The sequence below is a fragment of the Rana temporaria genome, chromosome 4, assembly GCF_905171775.1.
Source record: "Rana temporaria chromosome 4, aRanTem1.1, whole genome shotgun sequence".
NCBI lineage: Eukaryota > Metazoa > Chordata > Amphibia > Anura > Ranidae > Rana > Rana temporaria.
This window is the reverse complement of record NC_053492.1, coordinates 383,311,964-383,336,718: the sequence shown is the minus strand read 5'-3', so window position 1 is coordinate 383,336,718 and position 24,755 is coordinate 383,311,964. Positions and strand designations below refer to the sequence as shown.

General features: G+C 43.0%; 1 protein-coding gene across 1 annotated transcript; it reads right to left on the bottom strand.

Annotated features, from left to right (window-relative positions):
- Nucleotides 1-907: 907 nt before the first annotated feature.
- TFB2M (transcription factor B2, mitochondrial) lies at nucleotides 908-24,273 on the bottom strand. Its single transcript, XM_040351061.1, has 9 exons — nucleotides 24,144-24,273; nucleotides 20,156-20,547; nucleotides 19,517-19,605; nucleotides 14,175-14,328; nucleotides 11,257-11,405; nucleotides 9,687-9,776; nucleotides 7,302-7,364; nucleotides 4,584-4,735; nucleotides 908-1,228 (listed from the first exon to the last, which is right to left on the bottom strand). The coding sequence occupies exons 2-9, from the start codon at nucleotides 20,502-20,504 to the stop codon at nucleotides 1,045-1,047; spliced, it is 1,230 nt and encodes a 409-aa protein (XP_040206995.1). The 5' UTR covers nucleotides 20,505-20,547; nucleotides 24,144-24,273; the 3' UTR covers nucleotides 908-1,044.
- Between the last annotated feature and the right edge of the window lie 482 nt (nucleotides 24,274-24,755).

The following is a 24,755-nucleotide window of genomic DNA, read 5'->3' as shown; positions in this document are numbered from 1 at the left end:
AAACAATCAATCAGCTATGTGGGAGGGAAGGGTTTGCTGAGAAATGTATGTTCTCTTCCTGTATTGTTGCTTTTGTTAAGACAGTGATCCGACTTCTGAGGCGACTTCCATTGAACTCAATGGGTACAAGTTGCCTACAAGTCAGATTGAAGTAGTACAGGAACCTTTTCTGAAGAAGTCGGAGCGACTGCAGTAGTATGCATGAAGACGGCTCCATTCACTTACATTGATTTTCTCATGCAGCGCGACTTGAGGCGACTTGGGGTCGGATCCAAAGTCGTCCCTGTGTGAATGGGCTCTTAAAGCATTTGTTGCTTTCTTTTTTTAACTTCGGATGAAAACTTTTTCGCGTATGTTAAATAGCATAATTGTAGACTTTCACTAAAAGTACATTACAGGCGGTCCCCTACTTACAAACATCCGACTTACAAACGACTCCTACTTACAAATGGAGGGAGTCAACAGGAAGTGAGAGGAAATCTACCCCTAGAAAGGTAAATTCTCTCCTGTAAGAGTTATGGGAAAAAGGTGTCTCCACTAAAGCTTTTTCACCAAGGCTTGTTTCCCTAACAATCCAAAATCCAATTGTCATTGGGACAGGAAGGGAGGTGAAATCTTCTGAATAGGGGCACAGAAAGCAAAACAAATGTTACAGGGGTGATAACCCTTCCCCACGTTTTCCAAAAAGCTTAAAAATAGATTTTTTGGCTGGAGCTACACTAAAAAAAAAAAAAAAAAATTGCCTGTTCCGATTTACAATAAGATTCAACTTAAGAACAAGCTTACAGTCCCTATATTGTTTGTAACCCAGGGACTGCCTGTATTACATAATATGGTCAAATAATGACCTGGATGAGTTTACATGCCTCAGCTTTTTAGCACTGACCTGAAGTTTTTTTTTTCCCCCCCTCTTTCCTTGCCAAAATAAGCAAAGATGTCCATACTCAGCAGATTATAACAATGCAGGTATGAGTGGGCATTTAATCCCTGCAGCAAACACAGATGTCAAAAGAAAATGTTTTCTAGGTCTTATTTGTCCTGGTTTCAGAAGGCGAAACATGGGATATTTTCACACGTTTCAAACACAAAACTCTGACTGAAATCCTCAGAATTTGTCAACAACTCAAATAAAAGTTTGTAGTCTTCTGGGGAGATATCTCCTGTTCTTGCATTTGCTGGCAGATCTAAGAGTTGTAATAACTGTTCTCCATCACCTGGGCTCCAGGAGCTAATCAGAAGAAAAAAAAGAAAAAAAAAAATCAATAACATTCTTAAATATTTGAAGAACGACGATCTGGTTTAATTGACATCAAGCACATTTTGCCTAGCCACTCTGGGGAATTAACCAAGCTTTAATGGCACAGGAAGCGGTGGAGACTGGCGTGCACCACATAAATCAAGCAGACAGGCCTGTTTTAGGCTGCATTTACACCTGAGCAGAGCGACTTTCAGGCATATTTGAGCGTTTTTAGAAGTGTATTACAAGCGTTTTATAGCTTCAGGTGTTTTTGTTTATCCAATAGAAAGCACTTGGGGGAGGAGAAGTGGAGATTATGGGTTGAGAGCTGCTGTTTGAGCAGAAATAGTTGCTGCTGTTCAACCGATATAGTTTTTGCAGGGCCGATACCGATTTTTTGGCTGCCATTCAGGCCGATATCAGGTGCCGATATTCTGTCAATTTAAAACTTATTTTTACACTGTCCCTTTAAATTATATATTTTTTTAAATTACCGTTGTCACAAGGAATGTAAAACATCCCTTGTGACAGAAATAGGCAGTGACATGTACTCTTTATGGAGGGATCTTAGGTCTATAAGACCCCAAATCCTTCCACTGCACTTGAAAGTATTATTTTTTAAAGTATTCAAAACTTCAACATCTGCTTTTAATACTTTCTATTTTTTTAAACTGGAGCCTTTAGGATGCCAGTAATCTGTAAGTGAGGTTATGACATCGCTTTCGGGTTACTAGATCCGAGTTTTGCTTCAGGCGACAGAACGCCCAGATGTTTACACGGCCATTGAAATTAACAGGATTTGGCCTGTTGAGCGTTTTAGAGCTACAAGCAGACAGATGATTAAGGCCCAGTTCACACTAGTGCGATTGCATGTGATTCGCACCACACTGCTGTACAGATCACATGCGATGTCTGTGCGAGGCGATTTTAGCCATACAAACTCTAGTTTGTATGGCTGAAATCGCATCACTTTCGCATCAAAGTGGTACAGGACCCTTTTTTTGGTCTGCACTGGAATCGGATCGCATGGGTGTTAACACTTATGCGATCTGATTCCTGCACCATTTTACAGTTCACACTCGATCTGCGTACCAATGCTGGGGGTGTCGTTAATTTTACATTAACACACGGATCGGTTCGCAGATTTCAGTGTGAACCACTGCGCGATTCAGGTGCAATGCGGGAACCTGCACTGGATTTGCAGGGTTCTCCAATAGCACAAGTGTGAACCGGCACTAACAGAGGGAAAACAGCAGTTTTTCATATAGAAAACAGCTACAGATTCCTGCCGGGTGTGACCTCTCATTTGGGATGTAAGCTGTGAGGCGACAGTTTCCACCCCTCTTTGCTCTTGCAGTGATTACACTATACAAGCAGAGCCCACAAGGTTAACAATCCCCCTTCTCCCTCCTGCTCTAAACTCGGGTGTTGTCAGCGACAGCAGACAGGTAATAGCATGCAGCTCCAGTTCTCCTGTGTGTTGCCCGTCACAGACAAAGCAGAACCGAGAACTGATCACTCCCAATTAGCAAACAGGGGCCCCTTTGGTTATATGCCAGTGCCACCTACCAGTACCCTTTAGTGTCAACCTTCAGTGCCGCCTATCAGCGCAGCTACATCAATGAACCAGAAAAATTACCGGTTTTCAAAAATTTCGATCGAAACTATGAATATTTTTTTTCCGTTATTTTAGCAAAAAATATAAAAAACCCAGCCGCGATTAAATAACACCAAAAGAAAGCTCCATTTGTGTGAAAAAAAATAAAAAAAATAAATAAAAAGTCGCAATTGCCATACAAAGCGCGACAGCGCTGAAAGCTGAAAATTGGCCTGGGCGGGAAGGGGGTTTTGGTACCCAGTAGGAAAGTGGTTGTACACCCTGTACAGCCACTTACCTACAGGCAAGCCTAGATTTAGGCTTACCTGTAGGTGCCAGAAATATCTCCTTGGTTAAGGAGATATTTACAAAAGAGACGTGCGCCAATGTCTATGGTGCATGCGCCGTAGACAACGGTGCAGGCGCACTTTAGAAACAGTGATCGTGCCGTTTCTAAAGGAGGTCATGCCGTAACTGGCGGCTCCCAATCGCATGCAAAGTAACTCCGGGATGACATATTACCGGCCGGTGCTGTGTCGGGCACCGCAGCGGGGGCTTCGATCCCAGGTGAGTATTACATAAAGAGATAGTATGCTATACATTGCAAAATGAACATAGCATTTCTGGGTTGTTGCTTAAAAAAAAAAAAAAAAAAAAAAAATGGAGAAAAAAATAGTAATAGACTAGGTGAAGCTGTATTATAAAGTCTGTTTTATCATTTTGTTCAGCCTTCTATTTGTTTACAGACAAGAAAGCGTCTAAAGGCTTTAACAGAATAGTGTCTTCAAATTGGCATGTTTCAGTCTAGATACAGTGAATAATGCTCACAGCCAAAGAACTTTTGTACAAAGAAAAGTTCAGTGGGCACATAACTAACACTGATGTTTTAACTACTTGCCAAAACAGCCACTGTCGTTATACGGTAGTAGGTTGGCTACCCTACGTGTTTCGCCGTAGCTGTATGGCGGCCGCTTTAAGGGCTATAGGGGGCACGCACTGCACCAGAGTTTGTGGCCGGCGGCCGCTCCTCAGAGAGCCAGAACGGGGATCTGTCAATGTAAACAAACAGATCCCTGTTCTGACAGGGGGGGTAGAGCGAGATCTTCTGTTCCTAGTGATCAGAAACAGCGATCTCTCTCTATCCAGTCAGTCCTTGCCCCTTCCCCAGTTAGTAACACCTCCCTACACAATTAACCCCCTGATCACCCCCTAGTGTTAACCCCTTTCCTGCTAGTGACATTTATACAGTAATCAGTGGCAATTTTTAGCTCTGATCGCTTATATAAATGTTAGTGGTCCCGAAATTGTGTCAAAAGTGTCCGATCTGTCCAATGCAATGTAAAAACCGCAAAAAAAGACCCACTAAAAAGAGAAAAAAAACACAGATCACCATTAGTAGTAAAAATAATAATAATAAAAAATGCCATAAATATATCCCCTATAACTTTTGTGCGAACCAATCAATATACACTTATTGCATTTTTTTTAATCAAAAATATGTAGAAGAATACATATATTAGTCTAAACTGATGAAGACTTGATTGGATATTTATTAAAAAAGTAAAAAAAAAAAAAAAAAAAAATGAAATTTTGAAAAAAACGATACACTCTTTGTTTATAGCGCAAGAAATGAAAAAAAAACAGCAGAGCTGATCAAATACCTCCAAAATGCTTTAGTCTTTAACAAAATAAGAAAGGAGGGCACACAAAAAAGGAACACAGGAAAAAGTTTTTTTTAGTGGCACTTACTCAAGGTTAGTTAGAATTTCTGACTTGCGCTTGGTAAGACACTGCTTTACCATGTTAACAAACATTTTGCCATCTTGAGGTGGAAACTGCTCAGAAAACAGGTCTTTTCGTGGTGTTAAGCGTACTAAACACAGATTGTCACGCAAAGACTCCTGCAAAAAAAAAAAAAAAAAACACATTTCAAAAGTGAGCTGCAATGTTAAATATAAAATTCTTCCTAAACATGTGGTGAAAAAAAATCTAAATGGCCGATATAAAAGAGCGGCGCAGGCATTAAGCATTGTTAAATCAAAAACACAATAATAAAAACTTCAGGTACTACAGAGAGAATGTATGTCCTATGAAGAGGGAATGCCAAACCCCATTGTAGTTGGAGGGACAAATCAACTGCAACACATGACATCGGCATTGTGAATAAAAACATGCAATGGATTCATTTACTAAAGGAATAGATTCTGTTCACTTGGCAATGTGAATGTTCACTAATCTTTGTAAATATGAATCTGTTTACAGTATCACTATTACAGTATAAGTAAAGGCAAACTTTTTTTTTTTTTTAGTTTTGAACAAAGTGGAGAGAGGTATAAGAAGAAGTTATCATCTCCGTCGGTCCCCCCTCTTCTCGAGAGATTCATCCTTTCTATTTGTCCGGTTTACCATTATCATCAAAAGTGAAAGAAAATCCCAAATTTTGGGTTGTTCCCAGAACAGGGCAAATCTTCCATTGAGGACACTAGCTCTGTTCTGATCTGGGGGATTCTCATAATTTGCAGAGATTTCCTCACTTCCTGTTTTGGCTATGGGACAGAAAGGGAATGTGAAGTAAATCTCCCTAATAAATGCAAAAAAAAACAAAAAAAAAAAAAACAGACTTTTAATAAATAAACACACACACACCTGTCCCACGGTCCAGCCTCGCTCATCTCCCTCAGCATTGCAAGTGTGGGCACCTGGCTGTGATAGATTTTGGCTTCACATGTGCGAGTCGCGCTGCGCATCCTGAATGGTCGGGAAATCTTCTTTGACCTGTGACGTGCCCAGAAGATTGCAGGGAGGGAGGGGAGAGGAGAACTTACGCTCATGGCGCCGCTCCGAGTAGAAGTGGGAACTGGGTACCTGTCAAAACTAGGTATCCGCTCTCTTCCCCCCCCCCCCCCCAAAAAAAAAAAAAAAAAAAAAAAAAAGACATGCCACGTGTGGCATGTCAGGAGTCCTTAAAGTGGAAGTTCCACTTTTGTCCAAAGTGAAAAAAAACTTTGCCTATAGTTATACTGGTTGTTATTTGGTTATTTACTAAAGGCAAATCCACTTTGCACTACAAGTGCAAACAAGTGCAAAGTGCAGTCGCTCAGATTTTATTATCCAATCATGTGCAAGCTAAAATGCTGTTTTTTATTTTCCTTGCATGTCCCCCTCAGATCTACAGCGACTGCACTTCCAAGTGCAGTCGCTGTAGCCTTTAGTAAATGACTCCTATGTGTCCATAGACCTTTATATAAATAGCCTGGGCTTCAAGGAGTTCAAACCAGCTGCAGCAACTGCCACTATTTCCACAGGGCCTCCGCTTTCAGAAAATATATACTGTAAATGGTTTTCAATGTGAAATAGCCTCTATTCTTTTAGTAAACACCATTATGTTCTACACGGACACATTAAAATAATGAAGTCTATTATGTTGTTAAAATAGAGATTATGATTACAGTATATGGAAAAAACGTATCTGCCCACTAGCACAGCTGAGACAGGTTATTTCTATTTTCTTATCCATAGCAATTCCTTCTCAATTTTGTTCATGATAGTATCTCTTCAACAGATCACATTTTTATCTATTTTGCATTTGAATCTATCTTTTTTTGTCGGGAAAGCAAAAAAAAATAAAAAACACACCCCCCAATCCCATTGGCCTTTACATATTGTTCATGCAACAGCTCTGTGTCTCTTCTGCAAGAGCTGGTTCACAATGGAAATTGCACACGAACGAGATGCAGTTGCAGTTCTGTGTAGTGAGATTTCAGCCCATTCATTTTAAATGGGCTGAAATCGCACTGCGCCAAAAGTAGCGCATGCACTACTTTTGGAAACCTATTGCAACCTAATTGCACAATACTTTTGTACCATGCAATCCGGTGCAGGCAAACACTGCATTTGTGACCTGCATTTGGGGTGACACTAACTAACCATCGCAACTGCAGTGTGTTTTAAATAAGGAGTGGGAAACGCGCACGGAACCCCAGTTTCCTGCACCACTTTCTGGTGTGAACTGGCCCCAAATATACACCCCTGGCCCTGCTGAGGTGCTACCTGATGCTGTCGACAAGCACTTTTTTGATTTCAGTAGTAGAGAGGGAAAAGGTAATGCTAGAGTGAATACGGTTTCAAACAAACAGAACAGACAGAGCTGCCTCGAATTAAAAACTTCTCAAATCATGGCAGGCCTACCCCAAAGGGGCCCTTTAGGGACTCAACTCCCCTGCACCTGTAGAGCAGCCTGCCAGTGAGATTACCACATATGCCGTGTGTCAGAGGTCGCGGCCCAAATCATGCAGGGAATCCAGGAACTTGTTGAAAGATAGCCAGCAGACAGGCAACACTCACAACATGATGGTACAACATGATGGTAAGCAAACTGAATGGTTCAAAATAGCTGCTAAACTAACAATCAAAAACATGTTTATTTAGCTTGTATGCATAGTTTGGAAGGCCTTTCTCAGTACTTACCTCAGAATTGTCTATTGAAGGACTTTTAACATTTTTGGATGAATAAAATGTGGAAATGTGTTCCTAGTGGAGGAAAGTAAAAAAAAAATTTGAGTAAAATGTATGATTTCCCAATGTAGTACACAGAACAAAAACCTAACACCAACAATGAGCGTCCCCTGTGCAGTTTGAGTGTATCTCTCCTACAAGTTCTCACACAGTGCTCTGCCCAATTTCACAACATCACAACTGTAAAGAAGTTTACAAAGTTCAGGGTTTCTGTATGAATAGTTCATAAAATGTTATCTGACCTTCATCTAGGTCACAAAAATAATAGTACAATAATCTTAGTTACACTTCTATCATCAGTGCACATATTTATGGTTATTACTGGGGAAAAAAATTAAAATGTCCATGAACAAGAGAAAGTATGTGAAAATCCAGATTAGGTTGACAGCTGTCATGAGCAGAACTATGTAATGTCATTTTATAGTGCCCCTGGCCAGAATGAAGGAGGAAGCTTTGTGATAACCTTCTCCACTTCCCTTTGACCAAGCCAATTGTTGTGTGTCCACTCTGTAAACCCCATTCCATCCTTCTGCCACCATATTTCCACTGTAGAAAGCCAGGGTCTCACAGTTCCAGGCAGCAGAGTACTTCGGTTTGTACTGGGGAGGGGACAGAAGCAGCAACTGCTGGCAAGGAGAGCAATAGGCTTGTTGCTACAGTGTAGACAGTGGAGGAACAGGAGAATGAGACCAGAACAAAGGATCATTTTACAATGTACTCATGTTGTATTTGTTGTGGCATCAGCAAAGTTAGTTTTTTTCTTATTTTTTAAATCCTCAGACAGAACACAGACTTAATGCATTTCTTTCTCCTAGCAGAGACTCTATGGAAAGGAACAGAGATCTTGCATTCTCCCCCCCCCCCCCCCCCCCTGATCTCCTCACGTCTGCCTGTCAAATGCCATCACATCTACTCAGAGTGGAAAAGAAAACTTTTCAAAGTTAGAAGGAATGACCAGATATCAAAGGATTGTGGCATCTATCTATAGACTTAATACCGTATAAGATTTTGTTTCATGCCAGTTCAGCTTAGTGTTCTAAGGCAGTGTTCCCCAACCCCCGGGCCGCAGACCGGTACCGGTCCGTGGATCAAACGGTACCAGGCCGCCCGAGGAGGAACTTTAAATAATCCGCCCACACACTGCAGCGCAGAGAGATGACATCATCTCCCATCCGCATCACTGCTGTGTCGTGCTCACAGCGCGGCCCCTATACTGAGGCGAGCGAGAAGAAAGATGACATCTCCCATCGCCCGCCCTCCCACATCACTGCTGTGCCGTGCTCACAGCGGGGCCCCTATACTGAGGCGAGCAAGAAGAGATCATCTCTCACCGCCCGCCTGCATTGCCGGGGCTGCTATAATGCTGGGGGGAAAAAAAAGAAAGATTTTGTATGCACACAACCCTACACCTGTGCTTGATCCAGAGGAAGACAAAGAACTGACTTTACAGGCAAGTACAAGACACAGGCTGGATTGTAGGATGCTACCTTCAAGTGATTACACACTGGCAAAGCTTTTAAAAATGCCTCCCTTGGGCATACACCTATAACGCTGAATTCACACTATGTGGGGGTGAGATTTTTTTACTGTAAATGTAAAACATCCTTCACCACAAGGACACACACGAAACAATTGTTTCCTAGATGTCCCATTAACACTGCAAAGCACCCCCCCCCCCCCATTACCACTGCTCTCCCTCACTAGTCACTACCCGCTACTCCAGGCTTGCCTCTGACCTAATGCGAACACCTGTGCTGCCACCACTGCAGTGACAATCCACATCTGGTGGCAAATGACAAGCTGCATCTGATGACAGGTGACGCGGCAAGTGACAATCTGAATCTGGTGGCAAGCGATGTGGCAAGGGACAAAATGCATCTGGTGACAGGCAGCTTGGCAAGTGACCCTCCGCATCTGGTGGCAGGCAACGTGACAAGTGGCAAAATGCATCTGGTGGCAGGCAACATGGCAAGTGACAAGCTGCATATGAAGGCAGGCGATGTGGCAAGTGACAACCCGTATCGGGTGGCAGGTGACGTGGCGAGTGACACTCTGGCACATTCTGCATTATGATGAGTTGAACTATTTCCTTGTATATTACAATTTAATAATAGAAATAATGTGCTTTAATCATCCTGACACCATATCAATCATTGTGCCGGGATGATTGAAGCGCTAACACCAGCCATTACCCCGATAAATTGCCCGCGAAAAGGCGCATACACCCCCCCACCCGGGCCTTGGCACAATTTTCTTTAACAACGCCGGTCCCCGGTGCCAAAAAGGTTGGGGACCACTGTTCTAAGGTACTTCTGCCTCTAAAAAGAGGATATATACCTTGTGCAGCAGTTGGATATCAAAGGCTACGTTGCACAGCACTGCAAGTGCTCGATATCTTCTATGTTCTCCAGGTTTAGCGGCCAGGTTCTAGAATGGAAACAGTATATTTATGTTAATCCATTTAAAAACATTTCATTGCAACCAACATCTTTACAACTCTAAAAATGGAAGCCAAAGAAAACGAACATTTTCTGCTGCCATTTTAACGCACGAACCGGAAGGAGTCCCCCCATTTATTATTGCCTCCTGTTAGGTTTATGTTTCTCAGTACATTTAAAACTATCAATAACTCTGCCTGCAGCCATCATTACCTCCTAGCCCTAACACCACCAAGTAGGGGTTAATGAATTAAAGAAGGTCCAGTGAGTAAAAAAAAAAAAAAAAAAATTTCCAACAAAGGTCCGAATCACAAGATTGATTCTTAATGGCACCTCGGTGCATTGGCAAACGCAGTGCGCTTTTGCAAGTGCCAAACCACATGGTGACAGTACCATTCAGCTCGGTATGACTCAATTTAAACAAAGGGTCAGGGACATCTTTTCTGTGCGTTTCTGCGTATAAGGTAGCCCACTGAAATAAATGGTCTGCCTACACGCATAACGCAATGATGTGAACCTAGCCTCAGGTCCTTCACATCCTATTACATTGGTGTTCTCAGTCCCCCCTGCACATCATCCCTCCCTTCACATTCTTGTCCTCAGCCCTCCTTTATATCACCCCCCCTCTTACTTCAAATTGCAGTTTCCAGTCCCCCTTCGTATTACCCCTTTCACATTTCTGTCTTCATCCCCTTTATAGCACCCCTCCTTCACACTGCAGTCCCCAGCCCCCCCTTCACATTCATGTTCTCAACCCCTATAAAAGCACCCCTCCTTCACATTGCAGTCCCCAGCCTCCCTTCACATTCCTATCCTCACACCTTTAAATTATTGCTCCTTCACAATGCAGTTGCCAGCCCTGCTTCACATTCCTGTCCTCACCCCTGTTATAGCACCTCCTTCACATTCGTCCTCAGACCTTTCTAGCACCCCTCCTTCACACTGCAGTTCCCAGGCCCCCTTCACATTCCTGTCTTCACTCCCCTTTTAGCCCCCCGCCCCCAATTCATGTCACTCCCTTCACATTTCCTGTACTCTCCCCCCTTTTATATCAACGCTGACTGGGCCAGCTACCACCCTCCGTCCATCGCTGTGCTGCCTAGCGATGTAGTGCTAGCAACGGCTGAGGGGAGAAACCGGCTTCTAAATGGTGCAACTGCAGCAGGTTCAGGTGGGACATTTACTGATCCATTTACTGACATTTATTGATCCAGACTGCGGTTCATCATTTAGTGATGCCTGCTCTACAGTATGTACCCTTTTTCCCCGTGGGAAGCAATTAAAGCCACACAATTGCTTAGGATGGAAACCGCATTTGGTTTAAGGCCATTTACTATTGGGTCCCCAGGAGAAAAAAATTACTAACCCTTTGCACAATGACCAGAATTTATGATTAGCTTTTAAATCAAAAGTTATAAAAGCAGTTTATGCACATAAAAAAAAAAAAAAAAAAAAAAGGGAGGACATACCTTGTACAGTTCCTCAGTCATAAAAAAATTTAATTCGATTCTTCCAAATCTGAAAATTGACAGCCTCTCATATATATCATAGATATATCGCCACAGCAAATACCTCTCTTTTTCTTTTTTAAGTATACCAAAAATTTTTATAGGAATTCCTACACAGTTAAAAACAATAATTATTTTCAGTGTTGGGAGTTATCACAAAACACAGCAATTTTTATGTCATTGAACGACATTAAATCATAATTCCATATGCATAATTTGAAGGGGTACACCTAACAAAAACATAATGGGGTTAATTTACTAAAGGGAAATCCGTTCTGCATTACAAAGTGCATTTGTAAGTGCAGTCGCTGTAGATCTGAGGGGAAGCTCTGCTGATTTTATCATCCAATCATGTGCAAGCAAAAATACTGTTTTTTATTTTCCTTATATGTCCCCCTCAGATCTACAGTGACTGCACTTCCAGTGCAAAGTGGATTTGCCTTTAGTAAATAACCCCCTAAGTGTACATGAATCTGGTAATATCATCAGCAACCTCCTGCATAGCCGTGATCAGACAGGAAAGGGCATTCTGAGCCAAATAGGACTCTATTGCTTTTCACACTGTTGTCAACTTATCTCAGGAAGCATGCCCACAGGAGGGGGCAGCCTGCTTATTGTACAGTTACAGGGTTTGGCAGTTTTTGCTGCCAAGCTGCAGTGGGATCTGCAGGGAGGTCCAGAACATTGTTGTGCTTTCCAAAAGGAGTGCCTTGAGCACAAAGACAAATGACCAGCTTTACATACCCTATGCAGCCAAGACAGTGGATATATTACTGTATGTATTTCACCGGGAGTTCAGCCAACCTGCACCTAAACCTGATATTTCAGTGTGGTATAGTTGGTAACCGCATCACATAAAGGTTTGAACTTTCTTCTAGGAACTCCGGTGCCAAAAATGTCCTCTATTTTTTCTAATTTCACCCACCAAAGATGAAATTGCACTTCCCTTATGTAATTTAAACAAACAACTGAATGTGCAATGTATTAACGCAGAATGTAATATAACCAATATTAAAAGTGGAAGTAAAAGGTGAAAACCTAATTCTAAACCTACTCACCACCCACATTCTAAGCCTAATCTATCTAGCCTTGTAAAATAAAAATTGCTATAACTTACCTGTTCTGCAGCCACTTTGGTCCGGTGTCCAGCAGCCTCTTCCCGACAACCCTGGCCGTTGGTTGTTGGGGTCTGCGGGAGGGGAGCTTATCGGAATCCGGGAGCCTCCTTTAATAAGGGGTCCCCCAAATGCCTGCCCCCCACCCTAGATGAATGAGTATGGAGTACATCGGATGTGCTGGTCTTCACCGCTGTCTGGTTCTCTTCCGCCGGGGCGCTTTCTTCTTTAGCTCTTTTACAGCGGCCCCCCTCCCGGGCTTCTTCAACGTCTTCTGCTGGGGGGTGCCCGGGCTTGTCGCCTTCTGCCTTCTTCTCTTTCGATGTTGACACGTCGCTTCCTCCCGCTGTAATGCCGTGTGTGCGGCTCGCACCCGGAGCATGATGGGACTGTGACGTCATAAGAGGCCTATATAAAAATCGGCATGAGCCTTGCACACGGCATTTCAGTGGGAGGAAGCAACATGTCAACATCGAAGAAGAAGGCAGAAGGCGACAGAAGCCCGGGCACCCCCTGGCAGAAGACGAAGAAGCCCGGGAGCGGGGCCGCTGTAAAAGAGCTAAAGAAGACAGTCCCCCCCGCGGAAGAGAACCAGACGGCGGTGAAGACCGCCCCCCCCCCCCCCCCGCAGAAGACATCGAAGAAGCAGGCCCCCCCTTGTAAAAGAGCTAAAGAAGAGGGGAGCCGACTAATAAATTACGTTAAAAACCCTGTGTAGTGTGTTTTTTTACATTTTCATTCACCTAGGGTGGGGGGCCGGCATCTGGGGGCCCCCTTATTAAAGGAGGATCCCGGATTCCGATAAGCTCCCCTCCCGCAGACCCCGACAACCAACAGCCAGGGTTGTCGGGAAGAGGCCCTGTCCTCATCAACATGGGGACAGGTGCTTTGGGGTGGGGGGGCCACATTTTTTGGATCACCAGCATATATAGTCCCCACTGCAATATCCACAGCTATCATTTATGATCCATTGTACCACTAGTACCGATCAAAAGAATTTTGATCGATCAAAAAAAATTAACGATTAATTGAGGAATTAATCTTTAATTTTCACAGCCCTAAAATATATATATATATATAATCGTTTTACTTTTGACAACTGGACCACTGTAGTCATGTGCTCTTATATTGAAAAAAGTGCTCTGACTAAACAGTTGTTTCTTTTGGTTGGAAAGTAATGGTCACCACTGAAGGTTCAGAGAAATGTAAGACGACGTGGAGTGATTACACCCAATGGTAGCCACACAAAAACCTAAATATCCATCTGGACAGAGTTATCTTTTAATGAATATAAAATAGACTATAAAACTATATGGCATAATGAGGTTTTCATAAATGTGAGTTTATAAGTAGAATTACAATAAATATTGCAATAGAAAGAGAACGCAAATATCTGTCCCTGTTCACTGAGAATTAGGTTCAGTTTTAACACAGGGAGATTTTGACCACTTTCTCGAATAAGTGGTGCTCCATCTATCCTGGTGCACCAGATAATCCCTTGTCCCCAATCCGTTTAGGTGCAGTGAAGACATCAGGGGTCCCATATAACCCCTGATGCCTACCTAAAGAGAGTACCTGTCACATGCACAACAATATGAAATAAGGGGCTTATAAGCTCCATTGTGGTAACAATACAGTATCAAAAAAACAAAAAAAACACACACATACTTGAAAAATACATACATATATACACACCTTCGCCTAAAACTGCATTTCTGAATGTGTGTACAAAAAAAAAAAAAAAAAAAAAAAAAAATTACTAACCTGTATCCCAGGGAACCTCGTTGATGCCTATCCGTTCCATCAAATCATTAGAAAACATAGAGGGAGGCTCAACAGCATTTTCAGTGTCAGGATCCAGCCTGAAGAAGTCACAGTGTAAAACGCTTAGTGACCCGCATGCATCCTGCTCCAATTTCTGAGAAAGAAAGAAGATGTTTGGGTTCAAACATTAAGGCAGATTTACGCACAACAATCACATAGAAAAACAACAAATACAAATCTAAATTGCCACCTTAGTTATTCTTCAGCCAGTTGCTATGCAAGATCACATTTCTAAAAAAAAACAAATAAAAACCTTTTTAACTGCTACAGTGTGGGCTGGCTGTGCAGAACCACACACACACACACACACTATAAAATGCATACATACTATATATATATATATATATATATATATATATATATATATATATATATGTGTGTGTGTGTTTGTGTATATATATATATATCTCATTTTGTAGACACTAATATTAATATAATTTTTTTTTTTTACCAAAGACATGTAGCAGAACACATTTTAGCCTACATTTATGAAGAAATTCGATTTTTAAATTGCTTTATTGGATAGGTTTTATAGCAGAAAGAAAAAATATATTTTTTCTAAATTTAATGCTCTTGTTTTCCCATTTATAGCGCAAAAAAATAAAAAATCTAGTGATAATTAAATACCACCAGAAGAAATCTGTGTTATAAATGAGAGAGATTTCATTAGAATAAAGCACTGCATGACCACACAATTACTGAATAGCAAAAAATGGCACGGTCATGAAGGGGTAAAATCTTCCAGAGCTGGTATAATTAAAAAATTGTGAATTTATTTGTATTGGTAAATCTTTGCTAGATTTAAAGCAAACCAAAAACATATTTTTTTTCTTATTAAAAAAAAAAAAGCCCAATCAGTGTCACAAATGTAAACAATGAATGGAACAAAAGTGCATTTCCTTATAAAGAATGTGAATCTGCACTTATAGGCATTCTCAGATGCTTCAACAATTTTTTACCCCTTGGCCCCCCCCCCCCCCCCCCAAGCCTTTTCTGACACCTTTTATTTATATGTAACAATTAGTATTTTTTGCTAGAAAATTTCTTAGAACCCCCATATTTTTTTTTAAAGCAGAGGCCCTAGAAAATAAATTGGTGCGTTTTGCATTTTTATTATTGTGCTTTATTGCAACAAAGTAAAATAAAAATAATGCATTTGAAAAACTTCTGCGCAAATACTGTGTGCATTTGCGCAGAAGTTTTTCAAATGCATTTTTTTTTTTTTACTTTATTGCAATAAAGCACAATACATAACCCAATGTTTGGTAAAATATAAAAGATGGTGTTATGCCAGGTAAATAGACACGAAACATGTAAATAGACACGAAACATGTCCTGCTTTAAAATTGTGCGTGAGCAAAAGCAACAATGTAAATATTACTATACATACACTTTAACCACTTCAATACAGAGCACTTTCTCCCCTATCCTTCCCAGACCAATTTTCAGCTTTCAATGACAATTACTGTCATGCTAAACTGTATTTTATTTTGTTCACACAAATATTGCTTTCTTTTGACGGTATTTAATCACCACTGTTTTTTTTTCACGATATACTGTAAGCGAGAAAAGAGCGAATTATTTTCTACTTTGTTTTAAAAGAAATTCAATAAAATGTAGTCAATCCCGATGTACTGACTGCCTATCTCATTTCTTGAGGCCCCAAAATGTCAGGACAGTACAGATACCCGCCAAATGACCCCTTTTTGTAAAGATGACAGTCCAAAGTATTTAGTAAGAGGCATAGTGAGTTTGAGGTTACAATTTTTTTGCCCACAATAGTTTGGAAAATGACAAATTTTTATATTTTTCCCACAAAATTGTTATTAACAAGTATGGCGATAATACACGTGTGAGACTTTTACACAGCCGGCCACATAGAGAGACTAAACATGGAGGGAGCACCGTTAGGAGCAAAAAAAAAAAAAAAAACACATTTAGTTTCCCAACTACCCATCACACTTTTGAAGGCCCTGGAGCACCAAAACAATGGAATTACCCACAAAATGTATATAGGCATAATGAGTCTTTTGAACATGTCATTTTTGTTTTTTAACAAGTATTTGGAAAATGTAGAATAAAAGTGAAAAAAAAAATTTACACAAAGCTGTCGATTTATACGATTTAACACAGAACATGTACATAGAAAAATATTACACCCCAAAATACATTCTGCTACTCCTCTGATATCACATGTGTAAGACTTTTACACAGCCTGACCACATACAATGGCCCAGCATCCAAGTAGCACCGCTAAAGGCATAAATTACACCCCAAAATACATTCTGCTACTGCTCTATCACATGTGTAAGACTTTTACACAGCCTGGCCACATACAGATGCCCAGCATCCAAGTAGCACCGCTAAAGGCATAAATTACACATTGAGTTTCCTATGTACCCATCATATTTTTGAAGGCCCTGGAGCACCAGGACAAGATGTGTGCCAGATGATCACAGACGTTCAATGGGACAGATGTTTATGTGTTTTACTGTTTGGGGACATTAGCTGGGTGATCAATGTGAAAAAAAAAAAAAACTCACATACACACTGATCCCCAGCTCGCAGATCTGCTCTCCTCCTCACAGACACTGTGTGAGGAGATGCAGAGCCGATCGCCTGGCAATGGCCCTCTGTTTACATTACATACAGAGCCCTCCTGCCGTTCCGAGATGTGGCATGCCAGGACACGTCCGCACGATCCCTCTCCTTCTGAAGGACGTTCAGGAAGGAGGAAGTGCCCTTCCGGCGGTTTATGTGCAGTGGCCGGGTGGGAAGTAGTTAAAAGCCTTTATAGGTTACCACTTTATATTTACACAGGATATCTGGTGCTAGAATTACTGCCTATGATCTGACGTTCACAGTTCGCGATACCTTACATGAGTGGGATGATGCAAGATCCAAGTAAAGCCACGGAAGGCTGCTGCTCATAAAAGCAATCCAGCAGCTAGGCAGCTGCTAGAATTGCTTTTTTTAGAAGAGTGATTCGACCATCGTACTGGGATGATGCTTGCTGCTGCATGCATTATCCCGGTATAACCACTTGAAGTCCAGCAGTTGGCAAGTGGTTAATTTAGGAAAGGGTAAAAAAGGGTTATAATCTCTGTCGTAGTTTTTTTTTGTCATCATTGGGGAGGTTTTTCTCCACTTTCTGTCCCATAGCCAAAACAGTAAGTGAAAGGAATCCCTTAAAAGTGAGGGAAGCCCTGGTTGTCACCAGGGTCACTAGAGCTAGCGTCCCCATTATAAAATGTCCCCACTATTTATTTTCTAAGGACAAACCCAAAATTTGGAATTCTGTTTCACTTTCAGTGAACAAGACACAGGGGGTAAATATAATCTCCAAAAAAGTGTTTTCCTTTAGTTACATTAAAATGTGCACTCCTCTCTTTAACCTCTTAAGGACCACCACGCACTTATACGTTAACAGAAAGGCAGATGGGCATACAGGTACGTCCCCTCAAATTTTGACGCCACGTGGCCTAATTTTTTAACAAATTTTCAGGGGGGTTAGCCAAACAGGGACTTAGAACATAAATATTGCACCACAACCATGAATCTAGTGTTTGGCTCGCAGTTGCAGCATCACCCTATTTACTTGAATGGATCGCGTTGGCAGTGGTACCACCTACCATATGCAACATGAAATCTCAGTTTTGCTGTGACATGAGATCAACTCTGACTGATCAGTGTTGCAGCTTATGGGTGGGTGGGTGGGTTGTCAAGGGATGGTAAAACCATAGCTCAACTGCCTATTTTTACCGCCACATTCAATTTTGTATCACTTAAGCCTCATACACACGATCGGACTTCCATTAGACTTTTCCGGTGGATTTTGCTCCGAATGGGCGTAGGCAGTGAACTTGGTATGCATACACACGGCAGGACTTTTTTTTTTCAAATATATATTTTATTAAGAAAGCACACATGGAGAAATTCCAACATTACAACAGGGACATACATGTCCATAAAAAATAAGTACAGAGGGGTTATGTATACATTTCAATCAGCATTGCAGAGTGACACTGTACCTAGACACGCTTAAAGATGAGTCATATCGACATGCATGTTGCGAACTATATCAATATGGATAACATCAAAAGAGCCAGAACCTCCCCGTGCTCAATTTTATCTTAGATAGAAGTAAAGGTGAGATCTAGTGTAGCAGAGAGAAAAAGAAGAGGAGGAATAGGAGAAAAAAAGGGGGGGGGGGGGATGGAATGGGGGATACAGACAGGGCGAGGGCAGGGAGTAGACGACACCACTCCTGACCAACGCAAAATCAGGACCCTCGTAGGGATGCTCCCTCATCTGGGAAAATAAAAACATTCCAGATACCCCAGACCTCAGTAAAGGCCTCATGTTTATGTTGCGCAGTCAGAATCAAATCCTCCATCTGTTTTGTTTCCTCCACCTTACGGCAGGACTTTTTAAGCCGACTTTCACAGAATCACATGTTTTTTTCAGCTCTTTACCGCCACCCTTTGGGCAACTTCTGCTATTGTTGTCTGATCATTAGTTCTGAGCATGAGTGTTTGTACTTTGGACTTGAAGGGGTTGTAAAGGTACAATTTTTTTTTCCTAAATAGCTTTTTTTACCTTAGTGCAGTCCTCCTTCACTTACCTCATCCTTCGATTTTGCTTTTAAATGTCCTTATTTCTTCTGAGAAATCCTTACTGCCTGTAACTCCACACAGTAATGCAAGGCTTTCTCCCTGGTGTGGAGTGTTGTGCTCGCCCTCTTCAGGACGTCAGGACGCTCTCTACTTTGCAGATGGAGAAAGGAGCTGTGTGTTAGTGGGCATCCTGACTCTCCTGTAGTCCAAGGGAGGGGGCGAGCACGACACTCCACACCAGGGAGAAAGCCTCCCATTACTGTGTGAAGTTAGACAGAAGAACAGGAAGTGAGGATTTCTCAGAAGAAATAAGGACATTTAAAAGCAAAATCGAAAGGATGAGGTAAAGTGAAGGAGGACTGCACTAAGGTAAAGGAAGCTATTTAGGAAAAAAAAAAAAAAAAAGTACCTTTACAACCCCCTTTAAGTCCGATGGACTTGTATATACACAATGGGATTATGCTCCATCAGACATTTGTCGTTGAAAAGTTTGAGAGCATTCACAGCAAAACATTTGTCCGATGAAAAAGTGAAAACAATTGTCCGATGGAGCATACAGATGGTCGGATTGTGCGATCAAATAAGTCCGTCGGACATTTGTTTTCAAAAAGTCTGATCGTGTGTACGGGCCTTAGACAGATCTGTACAAGTCAAATTCTTCCTTACCTTTAATACAGGAAGAAACTTTGCAGTGCCTTCCAGAGCTACAACATTACAACCAGCATCTAGCAATGCTCGAGTGAGAACTCCTGGACCTATAAATAAAAAAAGCAAAACAGATGACAGAATGAATTGCCCAGCTAAAAATAAGCATACGTTTTTCACATATTGACTGCTAAAAACAGAGATTGGACGGAACTCCGCTTTAAAATGTCACTAAACCCGCACCATTAAAAATAAAAATAAAAAAATAAATAAAAAATGGTGTATTACATGCTGTTCATACTCACTCGGTCATTATAGGATTCCTTTCCTGTATTCTGCAAAAAAAATGGTTGATCCTGCTGTTCTCTATATTTCCCTTCTGTTCAAGTCCCCAATTCAGCTAAGGATTTTGCAGCTGTAGTGGCAACTCTGCACATGCTCAGTTTTCAGTGAGTTTCTATGCTGAGCATTTCCTCCATATAACATCTGAGCAGTCCATGTGACTGACTATAGAATCACACATGTGGGTGTACATACTCTGAAGCATATTTGCATCTTTAAAGCAATGAACGATTTACAAAATCTCTTTAAATAATTTTAAGCATATTTACTAATGTTTTTCAAGATCATGTTAATATGTATAAGAATTATAGAGGTTACCTGGGTTGCACTCCATTATAATTGGTGTGGTTCTATGATCCCAGGGATCGAGGCCGTACAAAATGTTATTCACTAGTCCAGGGTCTGTTACATATCTTTTAATTTTTTTGAACGATTTGACTATAGCCAATTCTTTCTCCAATTCAGACAAGTCTACTGTAAAGCGTTTGGTCTGTTTCTGGTCAGCAACATTCGACATTCCACGGGAAGAGGAAAGTTTCTCAGAATTTGTAGACATTGGATCGGCAATGCTGTGACTTTTTCTGCAAAAAAACGCAAAGGGCACCCCCGTCTGTGGCCCATAACGCAGAGAGCATAAAGCCAGCCGGATTCCTGCGACTGAAGACATTATGCCAGCTTTGATGGGATCTTGCAAGGAGAATTAGACTTGCCTGTAAAGAATAAAAAAAATTAAAAAATAAAATGTATGTATTTTCAAACATGAGATAATAAGTAATGGAGTGCTTTCTGTGTTAAAAGAAAAACACATAAAATGTAATCCCCAGTTTAGTGGGACGAGTCCCATTTATTAGAGTGGCAATCTACCAAAATACAGGTGATGGTGGTAATGTGTCAAAGAAATAAAGTCCTAATTTTATCAAATTTCTCACTTCCTACACACCTTTTGGGTGAACAAACCTGACCCTCCTAGCATATCAGCAATGGCGTGGCCGAGCCATGGGGCAGAGGGGAGGCATCTCTGATCTAGAAGTCACTAGCAAAAGATTGCAACAAACCTTTAGGCCGGGTTCACACCTATGCGAATTGAGTGCGGCTTAAACAGCATCCAATTCGCATAACATTATAAAATACATTGATTTTAATGAGGCTGGTTCACATATGTGCGATGCATTCGCACTGCGCATTTCTCAAAAAAAGTGCGTTTTCTAGGCATTGCGGTGCAGCTCAGGTGCGGCTCCCGGCTCCAGCCAATCGAGAACCCGGAAGAAGCGGCGGCAACAGCTTTGTTCTAAGGTAAGTATTTCATAATGGGCTAGTATCCGATGCACACTAGCCCATTATGCCTTTGTCTTGCAGGTTGGTTTTTTTTTTTTGGGGTGGGTTTCAGAGTTTTACAACCACTTTAAAATCCTTGCAATATACCGTATTTTCCGGCGTATAAGACGACTTTTTGGATGCAAAAAAATGCATCCAAAGTCGGGGGTCGTCTTATACGCCAGGGACAGTCTCCGTGCTGCTGCGGGCGTCCATGATTTGAAAGCCGCGCCTTCTTCTCAGACTGTCCTGTGGTAGGCGGAACACAAATCTTCCCAGCAGCGCCTCTGTTCTGTGTTCCGCCTATCACGGATGCCTTCTCATCCCCGGACGAGAGGACGTCCGTGATAGGCGGAACACAGAACAGAGGCGCTGCTGGGAAGATTTGTGTTCTGCCTATCACAGTACAGTCTGAGAATTAAGGTGCGGCTTTCAAATCATGGACGCCCGCAGCAGCACGGAGACTGTCACCGGCCTGGAAGCCAGAAGCTGAAAAACGTGAGTGATGGCACAGTGGGGGGGAAAGTGGGGGCATGTAACGCAATGACACAGTGGGGGCATGTAACGCAAAGACACAGTGGGGGCATGTAACGTAAAGACACAGTGGGGGCATGTAACGTAAAGACACAGTGGGGGCATGTAACGTAAAGACACAGTGGGGGCATGTAACGTAAAGACACAGTGGGGGCATGTAACGTAAAGACACAGTGGGGGCATGTAACGTAAAGACACAGTGGGGGCATGTAACGTAAAGACACAGTGGGGGCATGTAACGTAAAGACACAGTGGGGGCATGTAACGTAAAGACACAGTGGGGGCATGTAACGTAAAGACACAGTGGGGGCATGTAATGGCACAGTGGGGGCATGTAATGGCACAGTGGGGGCATGTAATGGCACAGTGGGGGCATGTAATGGCACAGTGGGGGCATGTAATGGCACAGTGGGGGCATGTAATGGCACAGTGGGGGCATGTAATGGCACAGTGGGGGCATGTAATGGCACAGTGGGGGCATGTAATGGCACAGTGGGGGCATGTAATGGCACAGTGGGGGCATGGCACGGCACAGTGGGGGCATGTAATGGCACGGCACAGTGGGGGCATGTAATGGCACGGCACAGTGGGGGCATGTAATGGCACGGCACAGTGGGGGCATGTAATGGCACGGCACAGTGGGGGCATGTAATGGCACGGCACAGTGGGGGCATGTAATGGCACGGCACAGTGGGGGCATGTAATGGCACGGCACAGTGGGGGCATGTAATGGCACGGCACAGTGGGGGCATGTAATGGCACGGCACAGTGGGGGCATGTAATGGCACGGCACAGTGGGGGCATGTAATGGCACGGCACAGTGGGGGCATGTAATGGCACGGCACAGTGGGGGCATGTAATGGCACGGCACAGTGGGGGCATGTAATGGCACGGCACAGTGGGGGCATGTAATGGCACGGCACAGTGGGGGCATGTAATGGCACGGCACAGTGGGGGCATGTAATGGCACGGCACAGTGGGGGCCTGTAATGGCACGGCACAGTGGGGGCCTGTAATGGCACGGCACAGTGGGGGCATGTAATGGCACGGCACAGTGGGGGCATGTAATGGCACGGCACAGTGGGGGCATGTAATGGCACGGCACAGTGGGGGCATGTAATGGCACGGCACAGTGGGGGCCTGTAATGGCACGGCACAGTGGGGGCATGTAATGGCACGGCACAGTGGGGGCATGTAATGGCACGGCACAGTGGGGGCATGTAATGGCACGGCACAGTGGGGGCATGTAATGGCACGGCACAGTGGGGGCCTGTAATGGCACGGCACAGTGGGGGCCTGTAATGGCACGGCACAGTGGGGGCCTGTAATGGCACGGCACAGTGGGGGCATGTAATGGCACGGCACAGTGGGGGCATGTAATGGCACGGCACAGTGGGGGCATGTAATGGCACGGCACAGTGGGGGCCTGTAATGGCACGGCACAGTGGGGGCATGTAATGGCACGGCACAGTGGGGGCATGTAATGGCACGGCACAGTGGGGACATGTAATGGCACAGTGAGGCTTGAAAAAAAGCCTGTTTCTGTCAGCGGTTGTTTCTGTCAGAGGTTGTTCCGGCTACCCCTCAGCTTCCAGAAAGACTAGAAGGAAGGGGGTAGTCTTATACGCCGAGTATATCCCAAAACCAAAATTTTTCCTGGAAAATTAGGGGGTAGTCTTATAAGACGGAAAATACGGTACATAGATCACCCGGAGGGGGTTGTTTTTTTTTCCCCCTCAACAAAGGTTACTCTTTAATGTCCCTTACACACAGAGATGTCAGAACGTTGTACTGAGTGGTACCAGCATTTAGAGCCCTGTGCATTCAGGGATGACAGGCCACAACATAGAAGACCTGCGTTCCGACCTTTAGTCGCTGATCGCAGAGCCCTAAATGTGGGTACCCACTCTGTACAGGGGTTCAGCCCGGTCCTGCCATTGATTGGCTGCCTACAGTGGGGTTTAATGCTGCATCCCTCCAATTGCTTTTATTTTCCCCCTATAGGGACACCGACTGATTTCAGCGGATGACCCTACGTGTGATACACACAAAGGAACTCGTGGGGCATTTTGCTGAGTTCTGGTTTGTGTTTTTTTGTTTTTTTTTATCTAATATTTTATTATGTTATCGATTAATGCCACCACAATCGTGATTTGCAGATGTGAATGGCGCCTGCAGCGTCAGAAAGGGCGCAATGCTCCTAGATGACCCTGTGTGCAAAGCGAAGCCCAGGTTTATACATTTTATTTTTTGCCATTAAAGCAAAAACAAATAGGGACCGTTGCTGTATATTGCTGAATACACTCTGCAACAAAAGAGAGAGAAAAAAGAAGAAGCAGAGGATGAATTCTAGCGAGCAGGTACAATACATGCAACTGCCACACACTCTCCTATTCCAGCACAACTCTCCAACATGCTGCCAAATGATCTGCACATAAAATGATGGCATCCCGCATACCTGGCTTCTATGGACATGTCAGTCCTACGACATTCTCTCACGTGGGTGACCTTGTCTCTCCATCTGTACCAACATGATCGTTACGAGAGCAGCAGAAGACAGAACGGACCTTCCTCTTCCGGGGCGGTCTGGGCTGTGAATTCATCACAGCGCCCCCTAGTATTAGCTAATTAGGAATTGCAGCTGTCACTGGCTGAGGAGAGGCGCTCGACGGTGGCTTTCTGGGCAGTACAGCTGCCTGGTCTTCTTAAAAGTTTCAATAAATATTGGATTATATTTAATAGGAAGGTATGGAACTAACTCGGACTGAATTGCTTTGTATACACTTTATTACGTCCAGGCAGAAGAAAATTCACAACCCATGTCCCGTCAGATTTCGTAACGGAAGTGACGTTTTGTCGCGGCCATCTTGGTACACCAAGCGGACATCTTTTTACACCCGCCGAAATCCTGAATTTCACACTTATTTTTTACCATTAAACTGAGCTTATATCGTTAAAAACAGTATTTAGAAGTCAGTGACACTGTTTTGATTTTGAATTTTAAAAGCAGAGGCAAGTCTGCTAATCTCACAAGTTTGCTAATGTGACAGAACACCGACTGCTTTTAAAA